This window comes from Urocampus carinirostris, chromosome 7, assembly GCF_059441175.1.
Source record: "Urocampus carinirostris isolate Australia breed hairy pipefish chromosome 7, RoL_Ucar_1.0, whole genome shotgun sequence".
NCBI classification, from domain to species: domain Eukaryota; kingdom Metazoa; phylum Chordata; class Actinopteri; order Syngnathiformes; family Syngnathidae; genus Urocampus; species Urocampus carinirostris.
The window spans coordinates 15227286-15239518 of NC_142355.1; the positions used below are offsets into that span (position 1 = coordinate 15227286).

Consider the following 12233-nt stretch of genomic DNA (forward strand, 5'->3'; position numbering starts at 1 on the left):
TAAAGAAACCAAAACAACTTGAAGTATACTCCCTTAAAAGCCTACATCACGCTTTAAAATAGTCCCATAATGAAAAAATAAAATAATAAAAAGATTAATAAAGCATGTTCTTAACATTGATAACGATTTAATTATGTTGCTACTTAATATACAGCTAAAAAGCTAAACACATAAAGTTTTAAACCATGTACTGTTCCTTCCAGCAGTGCTTCAATGGCAGACACTCGTACACCATTTTCCCATTTCTCATTCCTCCTACTAACTTTCTAGGGGCTTATTATTATGGGCAGAAAAAGGAAATAAAACCAACAAAATCACAAAAAAAAAAAAGAAGTGGTCCCTCTCAAGTGCGACGATTGACTCAATGGAAAGATCAGGCAGGGCAATTACGCAATCTATTGTTAAGGAGTGTAATTGACACTCTTATGTTATTCTAAGCTAAGGATCGCGATCCACAGAAAACGTGTTGTGACCCACTTTTGGGTGCCAATCCACCAGTTGAGAACCACAGAAAATATGATGTTTTCACGGTATGATGTGGAATTGATGTTTTTTTTTTTCGCAACCCCGCCCAGTTATAAGGGGGTATGCTTGTTTGTATGCATATGCTTGTGTGAGTAATGTGCCACTTACGTCACTATGATGCCTGTTCGCTATTGGTCAACGTTGCATAAGATGCTGTTCTACGATTGGTTTTCGTCGTGGCATCATGAAGATACTTATAGGTTATTGTCTAAACTCCTTCCCACAATTCTCCCTTTGTTTAGTCCAGAATCTCGTGTAACAAAATATAATGTGTTTAGCTATAGGGCCCAAGCCTTGCAGTGATGGTAAAGGGAAAAACAAGAAGACGATAACAATGGAAATGATTGCAATAATAAAAGATGTATGAAGAAGGTACATGCATCAATACCCTCGCCATGGAATATAAGGACAACCAATTGACAATTATTAAGACTAAGGAGTTGATTAAAGCAACCAAGTCTTCAAAGGGCATGACAATCCTCCGGAGTGGAAGTTTTAAAATCAGTTTTAATTCTCTCTGCATCCACCCACAACTACACTATACCAGTACCAGTTACATCAAACTAAGGATATTTTTTTACAAAGGTTATTTAATCGTATTCACTTCTATTACTTATAAGTAGTCCTTACCATATGCCATTCTGTTACTAGTGTTTAAGATATATGGTTTCTAACAGGGGAACAAGGGTCTGTTCGAAAGTGTTAGCTAATTACCACAGGTTTCAACCCCTACCATACAACAACATTTTACATTGATATCCTCAGAATTTATTCATGTTGTATCCCAGGGGTTTACTGTATATAATTATACAACACAATATTTTTTTGGACCCATGAACGACTCTGGAAGTCATAGTTACTGACACTATAAATAGAGAAAATGTATTTCCTTCGCTGCCAAATTGCTTAATATGTCAACGAAATCTTTATCAATTCAGTTTTATTTTAACAATTTCATGAAATTAATAAAAATAGAACATTTATTTACTTCTAAACCGAACACCAGTAGGCAGTAATAATTTTGGCCAAATTGTGAGACCGGATACCTCATAATAAGTCTGGTATTAGCATAGATCATATCCATCAATGTGCCCGTATTTAAATCATTAATTTTCCAATCCAAATGGAAATATTCCGTTCCGATTTCATCCGCTTGACACCGGAAAACCCTACAAATAGTACAACGCTCAAAAAGGTTTTATCTTGTGCACACACACTAACACACACACGCATGCTATTACAGTTCACTCAGCACTCAGTCGTCCTTGAAAGTAATACTACTCAAATTAATCCGCCATAGAAAACACATGCAGATACGTTATCACTGACAAGCTTACACTGTTAATGGAAGACAGAGCATAACTCTGTGCACTTTGGTTCACTTTCTGCGTCAGCTGGGAAAGTGTATGTTTTGCACACAGTTGTACGGTCGGTAGCCCTTACTTGTACGTCAGCCCGTCGCCAATTGCAAAAAGCTGTTGTGCTGTCAGTCCATCCTCTGGAACATAGCCCGTGCCCCCGCTGATCAAGTAGTCCGCCATGCTGCAATGCAAAAAAAAAAATTGTTTTGTTTTGTTTTTCAGAAAATGGGGGTCGGCAGCAAGCAGCTTCCTAGTGACCTTATGACTGAGGCTATTCAATATATGTTTGATAATGACAAATTATATGGTTTCTGTAGAAGAACAAATGTTACAGAAACATTCTTAGCATTTTCTGATACATTTTGATACATACAGTGTATGTTGTGAGATTAGTAAAACGTGTCCTGAATCTGTACTCATAAATGCATAAGTCTTCCAGCTTAATTACTTGTATGATTTAATCATCACATAATTGCTTTGATTATCACATTATTCATTTGGTGGCTATAATTACACTTAATGCGTATCCACATATTTGAACGAAGTATTCACTTTTTGTGTTTACTTGAAGTTTCAATGCATCATTCATTCAGTACTTTTCCAGCAATGTTTTCAATTGGTGTTCTGATTGTTTTGATGAGTCCGCCCTAATCTCAACATGGTTGGTTGGTTGGATTGGATCCCTTGACCAACGGGTCAAAGGGGCACCATTTCTTGTAGTGTGTCTTGAGCAAGTACAGCCTGGTGGCCCCCATCCCTCACCAGGCCAACATATGTTTCCACCCGGTCTCGACGCGGGGACCTTTGGCATGTTAGGCGAACCTTCAAAATCTAGCAGGGCGTTAGTAATAAATTATTAAAAATGTATCGTTTACCAAATCGTTCGAATTAGTTAACTGACTCCATTAACCAAACATAACCTTCATTCACCTAACAATGCATGCTCGTTCCTTTTTGTGAAAAGACAGACAAGAGACTGGCATTTCCACACAAGGGCAGATATATTTTCTTAAACAAATGAACTAAGTGAATTCCATCGAATTAGCCGAATTATTTTCGCTCGAGTCTCCGTCGAGCCCCTTCTCTCGTTCGATCTTCAAGTTCTCACAGCCCACGCCTTTTTCCGCAAGCCGCCACCCCGGCTTCTCCCATGGACGGGCCAGAGACTCCCCACGTGGGCTCCACTTCATCTCCTCGATGTCTGGACCCCTGCGTGACGAAGGCCCCTCTTGCACCAGGAAGCGCCGATTATCATATCAACCCTTCGTCGCAGTTCCTGCTGTTTTCTGTAAACATCATTCTTCGCAAGGTTGTATTGACCTTGCCCCACAGCTCAGCCAGTGAATATCTTTTGCGTTTAAATGTAATTTGTACTTGATCGTACAAAATCCCTTATAGTCAAATATATAAAATCCTTCAATGGTCAAGTCTCATTTAAGGTCTCTTATACTCCCTCACTTCAACTGGGAGTTACGTTTCATGGTTTACTTAGGTTATATTTTTGTTAGTCCACGCCCCTTTCCTACAAAAAAAAACCCAAAAAACAGGTCATACTTTTTCAATGCATGTCGAGGGAGGACGTTTCCTGATCACAGGGCCAGAATATTCTTTTTCTTTCTAATTTGATTCTTTTTAGTAAAACTCCATTACTGAACTGCTCTCTTCAGCTTTTGCAATCCTGGAAAAGTTTAACTGAACATGTGTCGGGACATTGATCGGCATGTACAAAGTCAGGCCCTGGGGCCAGTGATCACATTTTTACTGGCCGGAAGCCTCTGTCATAAAATGAATTATATGTCTTATATATAAAATGACTAGTCTTAGTACCATACAACAAAAAAGGATAGAGGTATTGCATTTAGTGATATTGATATTTCAGTTTGTGGTTTTCAAAATTACAAAGTGGGGAAAAAAATGTAGATAGCTTTTTTTTTTTACACGTACATATATTAGCCAGCCATTATAATACAAATGTCATGGTTATTTTCACAGAGAGTCTACCTTTTAAAAAAAATTAAGTGTTCTTCACCCCTAAGTGATCATGTGAAGTGCTTTATTTCCGTTGAGGTTTTTTTTTTTTATATCTCTTTGTCTTGCACACATGCTTGTGCCAGTTTCTCCTTCAAGTCATCACAGGAACTAACAAAAGGAATCTGTCAATGGAAACTCCTTTTACACACTTGAGGCCCACCACAAGCCCAGCAGGGTAAGAGGATTTAGGTGCGTATTAAACGGACTTGTGCAGTTACTGGCCATTCAAACCAAAGGGAAAGTTCAGTGTGTTACATATGGTTTTCACAAACCAATTATTGGTGTTTAAAAGATGGGTTCAAGTAATTGGTGTATCAAGAATGACATTACCCCAACTCCTCCTTGAAAGAAGCCCTTTCTATTGGAAAACCACTGCAAGGGCTATAGATATTAATGTTAAGAGGGATTTTGAATCAGTTATTATTGTCTGGACTTTTCCACAGTATGCTTTCTTAAAACAAACCTTGTTGAAATTATGTTTGTTGGGTTGGGTTAATTATTATATATTTATTTGTATTTGTTCCTAAATTGATAAAAATCATCATTTGTTTTTGTATTGTTAAGGACTCCTCTCACTTTGGACACCACCTCACCACTGATGTTATAGGTCTAAAGGACATTAAGGGACTGTGTGTATCATCTAACTGCACTAGATGTCCCACTGTGAGGCAATCAGCCCAAAGAAGAATACAAACTTCTGACTCAAAGTGAAACACGGCATTTTTCTTTTTGCCAATCCTTTCACAGGTCTTGGGGGTATTTGGGGGTCCCCATGGCAGCAAGACGGCGGAAATTCACGTCAGCTCCCTTTAGTTAAACGTCATGTTATGTAAAATAAATAAAAACAATTCTGGACCTATGGTTTGATGGATTGAAGCATTTCGTAAAAACAAAGTTAACGTAACATGGCCGAAAAGAAATAGGAAGAAAAATGTGTTAATCATTCCTACCCTTTGACTACCTTAATAATTGTGTCCTAAACCTAGATCTCCTGTGTATTTACATATAACAAACACCTCGTGAATATACATCTAGGTTCTGTGGATGCTAGTCATTTCAAGTTCATCATCATCACCACCATCACTATCTTCACCATCAACATTGCTGTCTCCATATACTTTTTCAGCATATTTTAAGATAATCTGTTACACTAAAAAGAATAATTGGTTCTCATGCTGACAACTGACTGTTGTGCTTGTAAATAATACTAGGTATCTTTGTGCCTGTTGCTAGGGGGGCCTTATTTCAAAAACTGCACATGTTTATGATAGTTTATATATTCATGCTTATTATTCAAATCAATATTGTCATTTTAATCAATTAAGTTTTTTTTTTTTATACCAGTAGAAGGTGCTGAATATTACATAATGTCTCTTTAATTAATTATTTGTTTTAACCATTAGGAGGCACTGAATAACACACGCTGTCCCTTAAAACAAGGACTCAGAAATGGATTCTTCCCCAAGGTCATCACTACCCTAAACAAGCATACAAAAATGTGAAACAAATATTTTGCCTATGTATTGAAAAATTATATTCCCATTTCATTCTTTAATCTCATACTTTCACAATGTTGCTGCTGCAATGCTGATGCTGCTAAATGTGATCGCGCAATTTTTCATAATTCACTTATTGTCCACAAGCACTAACTTATGAATATTGCCTATCCAACCTTACATTATTTTCTTATATTTTATCCTGAAGTTTCATATTTGATGTCATTGTGAAAGCAGACTACAATCGATGACAATCAATACAATTTCAGTTGTAATGTCCCAGAAATACTTTTTGGGGTTTCGATATTCAATTTGAGGCACTTTTGAGCATCAGCCACGTAATTGGACTAACCTCTCTGGTTCATAGCCAGCTTGGATACGCGTGGCGCTGTACCGTTGGGCAGCAGTTTCGTGGCCGTGGCTGTGTGTCGCGGAGTGGGGGTAGGCGCCATGAACTTGAGGCTGCTCCCCTTCTCTGACAGGCAGACGGGGGCGTGCCGGTTCCGTGTCCCCTACAATCCTCCGGTAGTCAATTTGGTAATCATCCCTTTCCCCCTCCCCAAAGCGTTCATAATTATGACTCTCCATCTCGAGGAAAATCGCTGATTGTCAAACAAAGTCTCTCTCTACAAACTTTAACAACACAGTCACAGTCAGTGCATGATCAGTTGATCTCCCAAACACCTTTCAGACACACCTGTCATGCGTGGGCTGAGATGTCCAGTCATCTGATTCGCCACCATCACAAGAAGGGCCCAATGAGAAAGGGAGGATTTTTCATTTACAGTATGATTACAAGAGCTTGGAAAACATAAGCAGCAGTTCAGAGTTACTCCGATTTCTCAGTGTTCATCCTTCAAGCCTCTGGGGAAGACTTTGGAGTTGTTTGTGACAAAGGTAGACCGCTTTACTCCTCCCATGTTTGGGTCCCTGCGGTATTATAAGCAACAGCCGGGCTAAGAGTCAACTCTTGACTCCGTCGAGACTCTCTGCATCCAACCACGGAAATTGTCGCCGAATGATTAGTCCTCAAGTTATTTCTACAAACAAGCTTCTCGTTACTGTTCTCCTGAAACGGGTAAGGCTTAAGTCTGTTTCTGACAGTGGCGGACGTCACTCTGCCTCAAAGAGGATTGGGAGTGTTAATACAGGATGGGATGGAGCGAGGTGGGTGTGTCGGCAAATGAAGGGAGAGAGAGTCTGGTCAGGAAGACACTTGAACGCTCTCAGGGATTATCACGGTGTGAATGTGCCTGTTTATGCCAAAGTCAAGGAGACGGATCTGTGAATGAGATCTGTAGGTCATATCATTGACGTTGGGTGAGTTGATTTGGTTGAGACAAGATACCTACAGTGGATCATTTGACTATTCTCACTCAAGACAAAGAAATTTCTTGGTTTTTGTAAGATTACTGCATTAACTTGAACAATGCACTAAAAACAAAAGGATAGTATTTTGTGGTTATTCAGATGCCCTCAAAGCCAGCATCTGCAGGTGACTGACTGACTGCTTCTGACAGTTACCCAGGGATTGAACTAGAAAAGCCTCTTACTCGTATCTCTCTCTCTCTCCCTCTCGCTCTCTAATTATTGTTTAACACCAATTCAAGCATTGTTAGGAAGACTTTGCACTTAAAAAAAAAAAACATTCTTTTATTTTTGTTCATGTTTGGTAGATCCAGAACTCATACGTCTATACAAATGAACATTACTTGACTAGATTAGGGACAGCACGGCGACGCAGTGGTTAGCACGTGTGTGGCACGGTTCTGAGATCGAACCTCCTGTGTGGAGTTTGCATGTTCTCCTCGTGCTTGCGTGGGTTTCCTCCGGGCACTCCGGTTTCCTCCCACATTCCAAAAACATGCATGACAGATTAAGTGGCCGGTCCAAATTGTCCCTAGGTGTGAATGAGCGAGCGAATTGTCTGTCCCTGTGTGCCTTGTAACTGGCTGGCAACCAGTTCAGGGTGTCCCCTGCCCGCTGCCCGAAGATAGCTGGGATGGGCTCCAGCATCCCAGCGACCCTTCTGAGGATAAGCGGTGCAGATAATGGATGGATGGATGACTAGATTAGACACTCATTATAATAGTAGAGACATCAATGGATTTTAAACTCGCAAGGAGAAGTGGAGAGGACCAAACCAAACCCTCAAATAATAAATTCCTATGTCATCTTCCAAGCCCTTTTTTTTAATCAAATCTTATAGATTACAAAAAAAATCAGCCTTAAGGGGTGGAAAACAAAGAGCAGCAACATGATTAGCCAATAGTCGCGACGATGTAAACAGTGAATAATTCTAACTTAACAAAGAAGAGTGCACAATAATTATTATCAAACTATCAAACCACGCCAGCATCTTCAGCAAACGTATTTGCAGCTGTCTGATAGTATGAACAGAATAAATGAATTGCCTATCATTCATCCCTCTCTACATCACAGAAACGAATAAATAAGCAGTTTTTAATGTCTGAAAAACAAATTCACATAAATAACACAAATAAATGAACCTACATTTTGTTCATCATCTGATTGGCAGGGGAAAAAGTAATACATAAACTGTGGCATCGAAAAAAAATGTTTTATTTTTTTACCTTATTTATTAAGAGAAGTCTTTGTGATGCTATTTCTGGAAAAAACAAAAACACACACAAAAAAACATTAGATAGGTATTCCTACATTATGAAAAAATGGACCATGCAACGGGAAAATAATTACAGTTCGGCTGGCCTTGCTGTTAGCTTGCTAATACAGTACTTGACCCAATTCTATTTGGAATCTTTGGTCTCACTGTCAAAAGATTTCCGTATGTCACTCTGCATCTGTAGCAGGTCAGCAAAGTAATACATTAAAGACTAATTGCATTAATAATTATCATAAAATAATATAAGAATTCAGCAAATTTTAAAAAAGATAATCCAAAAGGTGTAATGTTAAATGAGAACGAACGTTAACTTTGAATACATACAACCATTTAGTATATTTTTTATTTTATATTCCCATGATGGCAGGTGAGCGACCTCACACAAGGTAATCCCCTTCCAGGACAACCAGACTGCAATGGATGTTGCATTAACAAACAACCATCCATCCATTATCTGCACCGCTTATCCCGAGTATGGTTGCGGGGATGATTGAGCCTATCCTAGCTATAACCGGGCAGTGGGCAGGGTACACCCTGAATGGGTTGCCAGCCAGTTGCAGGACACACAAAGACAGAAAACTCGCTAGAGACAATTTGAACCGGCCAAATAACCTGACATACGTGTTTCCTGGAATGTGGGAGGAAACCGGAGTGCCCGGAGAAAACCCAGGCAGGCACGGGGAGAACATGCAAACTCCACACGGGGAGGTTGCAGTATCTGGACTTGAACCCTGTACCCCTGCACCATGGGACTGCGCGCTTACCAAAAAGGATGACCAGGCTGTTATAATTGTTGTAATAACAAATGATACACAGATATTATCAATGTGAAATATAGGTCATTCATAAGCAGGGTTGGGTAGGGTTACTTTAACTTGATTACTTTCAATTACTCCAATATCAAATATGCTAATATAAGACAAAAGAAACTAAATACAAATAAAATTATAACTCACAACACGTGGTAAGCTTTATCTCCTGGCTTTGATCTCTTTGATCTCCGGCAAAACTAACATAAAATGCGACAGAAACAAAATGGAAATACATCCAAACAGCTTGCCAACATCATTTTTGCCATTCCATGTATTCCGTTACTCCCCAAGCCTGCACAAAATTTTGTAATTTTAGTCATATTTAGTTTATTTTGTCTTTTATTAGAACATTCGGCATTGGAGTAATCTAAAAGTAATTGAAAGTAATCAAGTTAAAGTAACCCTACCCAACCCTCTTCATAAGCTATAAAATAGAAGTGTGTTTTAAGCCTAGATTTAAACAGTTTCACTGAGGTTGCAGATCGAATCTCAGAGGAACCCAATTTAAGATATGTATTGTTTTCTATAGTAGCTGGATGGTCGCAGTCACATTCTTTACAACAACATGCAATATGGTGAATATATTTTAATAAAAAGGCTTTCCTGTTTTTGTTTTAATTTTTATTATTATTGTTCCCTAATATACAGAAATTAGCATGAAACAACACCGGGCATGTGCAAACCACGGTACACGGGCCAAAAACAGCCCGTTAGGCTGAACTCGTAAAAATATAAGGTTAAAAAAAGTACTAGCTCTACTATTCAGTTTTAAATTCTCCTTCTGCTGCTATACTCACGTTTACCGAAAAGACTCTCCAACCATATTAAACCTTGTACAAACAAGGTGGTGTCGCACTCGGGTGCACCAGCAATTTTTTATTTTTTTTTCCTCACCATTTGTTTTACGCATCTAATCTCATGTCAATGTTCACTATGTTATCAATGACAATGAATAATATTCTAATAGTAACTGTAATTGGTAGTATACCATCCAAGACAGCGTGGCAGCTGAGTGGTTAGCGGTCAGCCTTTCAGTGTGAAAATCAAGGGTTCAATTCCAACTACTATCCTCCTGTGCAGAGTTTGCATGTTCTTCTTGTGCCTGTGTGGGCTTCTTCCCACTTCCAAAGACATGCAAAGCTGGTTAATTGGCAGGTTCCAACTTGTCCCCATGTTTGAGTGAGCGTGTGAATGATTTTCTCAGTGCGCCCTGTGACGAGCTGGCAACCAGTTCAGTGTGTTCCCGACCAATTGCCCAAAGATAGATGGAATGGGATCCAGGACCCCCACATCCCTAGTGGGGATAAGTGGTGCAGAAATTGGATGGAGTATCTCATCCATCACCACTGGTGACATGTAAACATTTAACCCTTTTAGTAAAAATCATCAGACCAAAGGAAATGAAAAATGGACAGTGAACCGGCAGAATCAACTGCCATGTACTAAATTTAAAATAAGTGTTAAATGATTGCTATTTATCTGATGAAGCATAAGCTTGGTGACATTTAACAAAGTCATAAATGAGTTGTGCTTTTTGTTGATGAAAGAAGTCACACACATTAGACAACTCTGTCACATTCTTAGCAAACACAAGCCTCCCCCATAAAATATATATATATATATATATATATATATTTTTTTTTTTTTTGATCAATCATTTTAACTGCACACTACAGTGTACTAAACGATTCCAGCATTCAAATGTCGTAAATGTCATAGTTATTTTTCTGCATTATTTTTAAATTGTGTTCAGATTGTATCGATTGTGTTTATCCAGAAAAATAACAGGCAATGTGATTTGCTGTCAAGACTTCTGAGTTTGCCCTATAGCACTTTATTTAATTTAGTGTTTAAAAAGAGGACATTATATTAGTTTGCTTTAATCCTTACTGTTTCACAACCAATTTGATCGAAAATATCTGCACGAATAGACACTTAAAATGAGACCCCTGTACCACTCATATCATCCAGAATTATGGAAAATTGCTAACTAGTGTAATTATCGAGTTGTTGTGACTGACCTCATATGTTTTTATAATACCGGTACATCTATTTTTTTGTGTGTTTTGTTTTAGGACAAAATGAAGTAAATGGGCAGGTGATTGTTTGCAGCAACATTTTGATGTCACGATGAAAAAAAAATCCTAGGTTTCATTTTTTAATTATTTTATTTAAACACTAATATGTTTAACACTAAGAAATACATAGTGGTCAATCTTGAGGATGGATACTTAAAGCTTGATTTCTTAAACAGTGTCTCTGAATGGTTTCCACCCTGCCATTTCCTAGCAAACGTTTGAAACATTCTGTTCATGAACACATAAATGTATACTGCATGACATTAATGAGTATAATTATTATAATCATTATCATTAAATAATTAAAGTACTCTTTGTTCACATTTTACAGATTTTAGAGAAAAATCAAGTTAATAGAAAGATGCAGTAATGAAATGTTGCTACAGAGAATCACCCTTATACAAGACTGTCTCCCAAAGTAAGAAAATTGCATGCCGCTGCCCATCAATGCAGCTCATCTTTAAAGACCGAGATGACGCTTTACATCGAAAAACTACAGCGACCAAGCTGTGAAAGTGCTATATAAGATTCAGATCAGGAGGCTTTTCTGTTAGTGGCAACCATGGAAGCAAGTTCTATCTGTCTCTTATGGGGGAACAAACGCCTAACCAAAACAAACGGCCTGAGAGGGATGGGTGCCGCCCCAAGACACTCCACAGAAAGTGGTGCCCCTAGGACCCTGGTGGTTAAGGCCTCTATGTACCGTGAACTGTGATCTAATATAAAATGTATTCATCACTCCTGATTTTCGTGTTTGTTTGTGGCTCATAATATTCCAAAACGGCTGAAACAATTTTTGTGACAGAGTACAAAATTATACTTTAGGCCTCTGGGAGTGTCTTTAGCCAGGTTTTCATGTCAAGGCACCCAAAATAAATACCAACAAAATTAATAATCAATTGCCTTTGTTGGCATCCCAAGGTCCCATAATACAAGGCAGGCTTAACTGGGTGAGCTGACACACCCTTTCCTATTGGGTGAAGTTGTAAACCACCATTACCAATCCGGAACACGCCCAGCAATCTATTAATAGCTCCGACAGAGAGCGCTAAACCACGCCCACCATAGTTACAGTATCCATGTATCACACACAGAGCAATTAGGGTGGCTGAAACAACAGCAAGGGACTCTTTTAGTCAATATTCATGATCGCATAGCCGTTTGTTCCATATTATGTAAACTTATCACAAAAAACGTGAGAAAAGGGTCTTGATTATTTCATACAGAGTTATATTCATGGCATCCCAGTGTCCAAAGACGCTAATAACCTAGGAAGAGTAGAAGCA

At 38.6% G+C, this 12233-nt stretch overlaps 1 protein-coding gene across 10 annotated transcripts in view; it reads right to left on the bottom strand.

The window, feature by feature from the left end:
- LOC148362435 (inosine-5'-monophosphate dehydrogenase 1b-like) overlaps positions 1 to 12233 on the bottom strand; it is a 28541-nt gene that overhangs the window by 15935 nt on the left and 373 nt on the right. For 2 of the 10 annotated variants that reach the window (XM_088339852.1, XM_088339846.1), the window contains exons 2-4: positions 8008 to 8042; positions 5766 to 6695; positions 1969 to 2067 (exon numbers count right to left, since the gene is read on the bottom strand). In XM_088339852.1, the coding sequence (XP_088195978.1) occupies positions 1969 to 2067; positions 5766 to 6001 (335 nt within the window). In that variant the 5' untranslated portion in view covers positions 6002 to 6695; positions 8008 to 8042. Of the gene's footprint in view, positions 1 to 1968; positions 2068 to 5765; positions 6709 to 8007; positions 8043 to 12233 lie in introns of all 10 variants that reach the window. The other 8 variants (XM_088339851.1, XM_088339849.1, XM_088339854.1 and 5 more) reach the window with 8 other exon arrangements.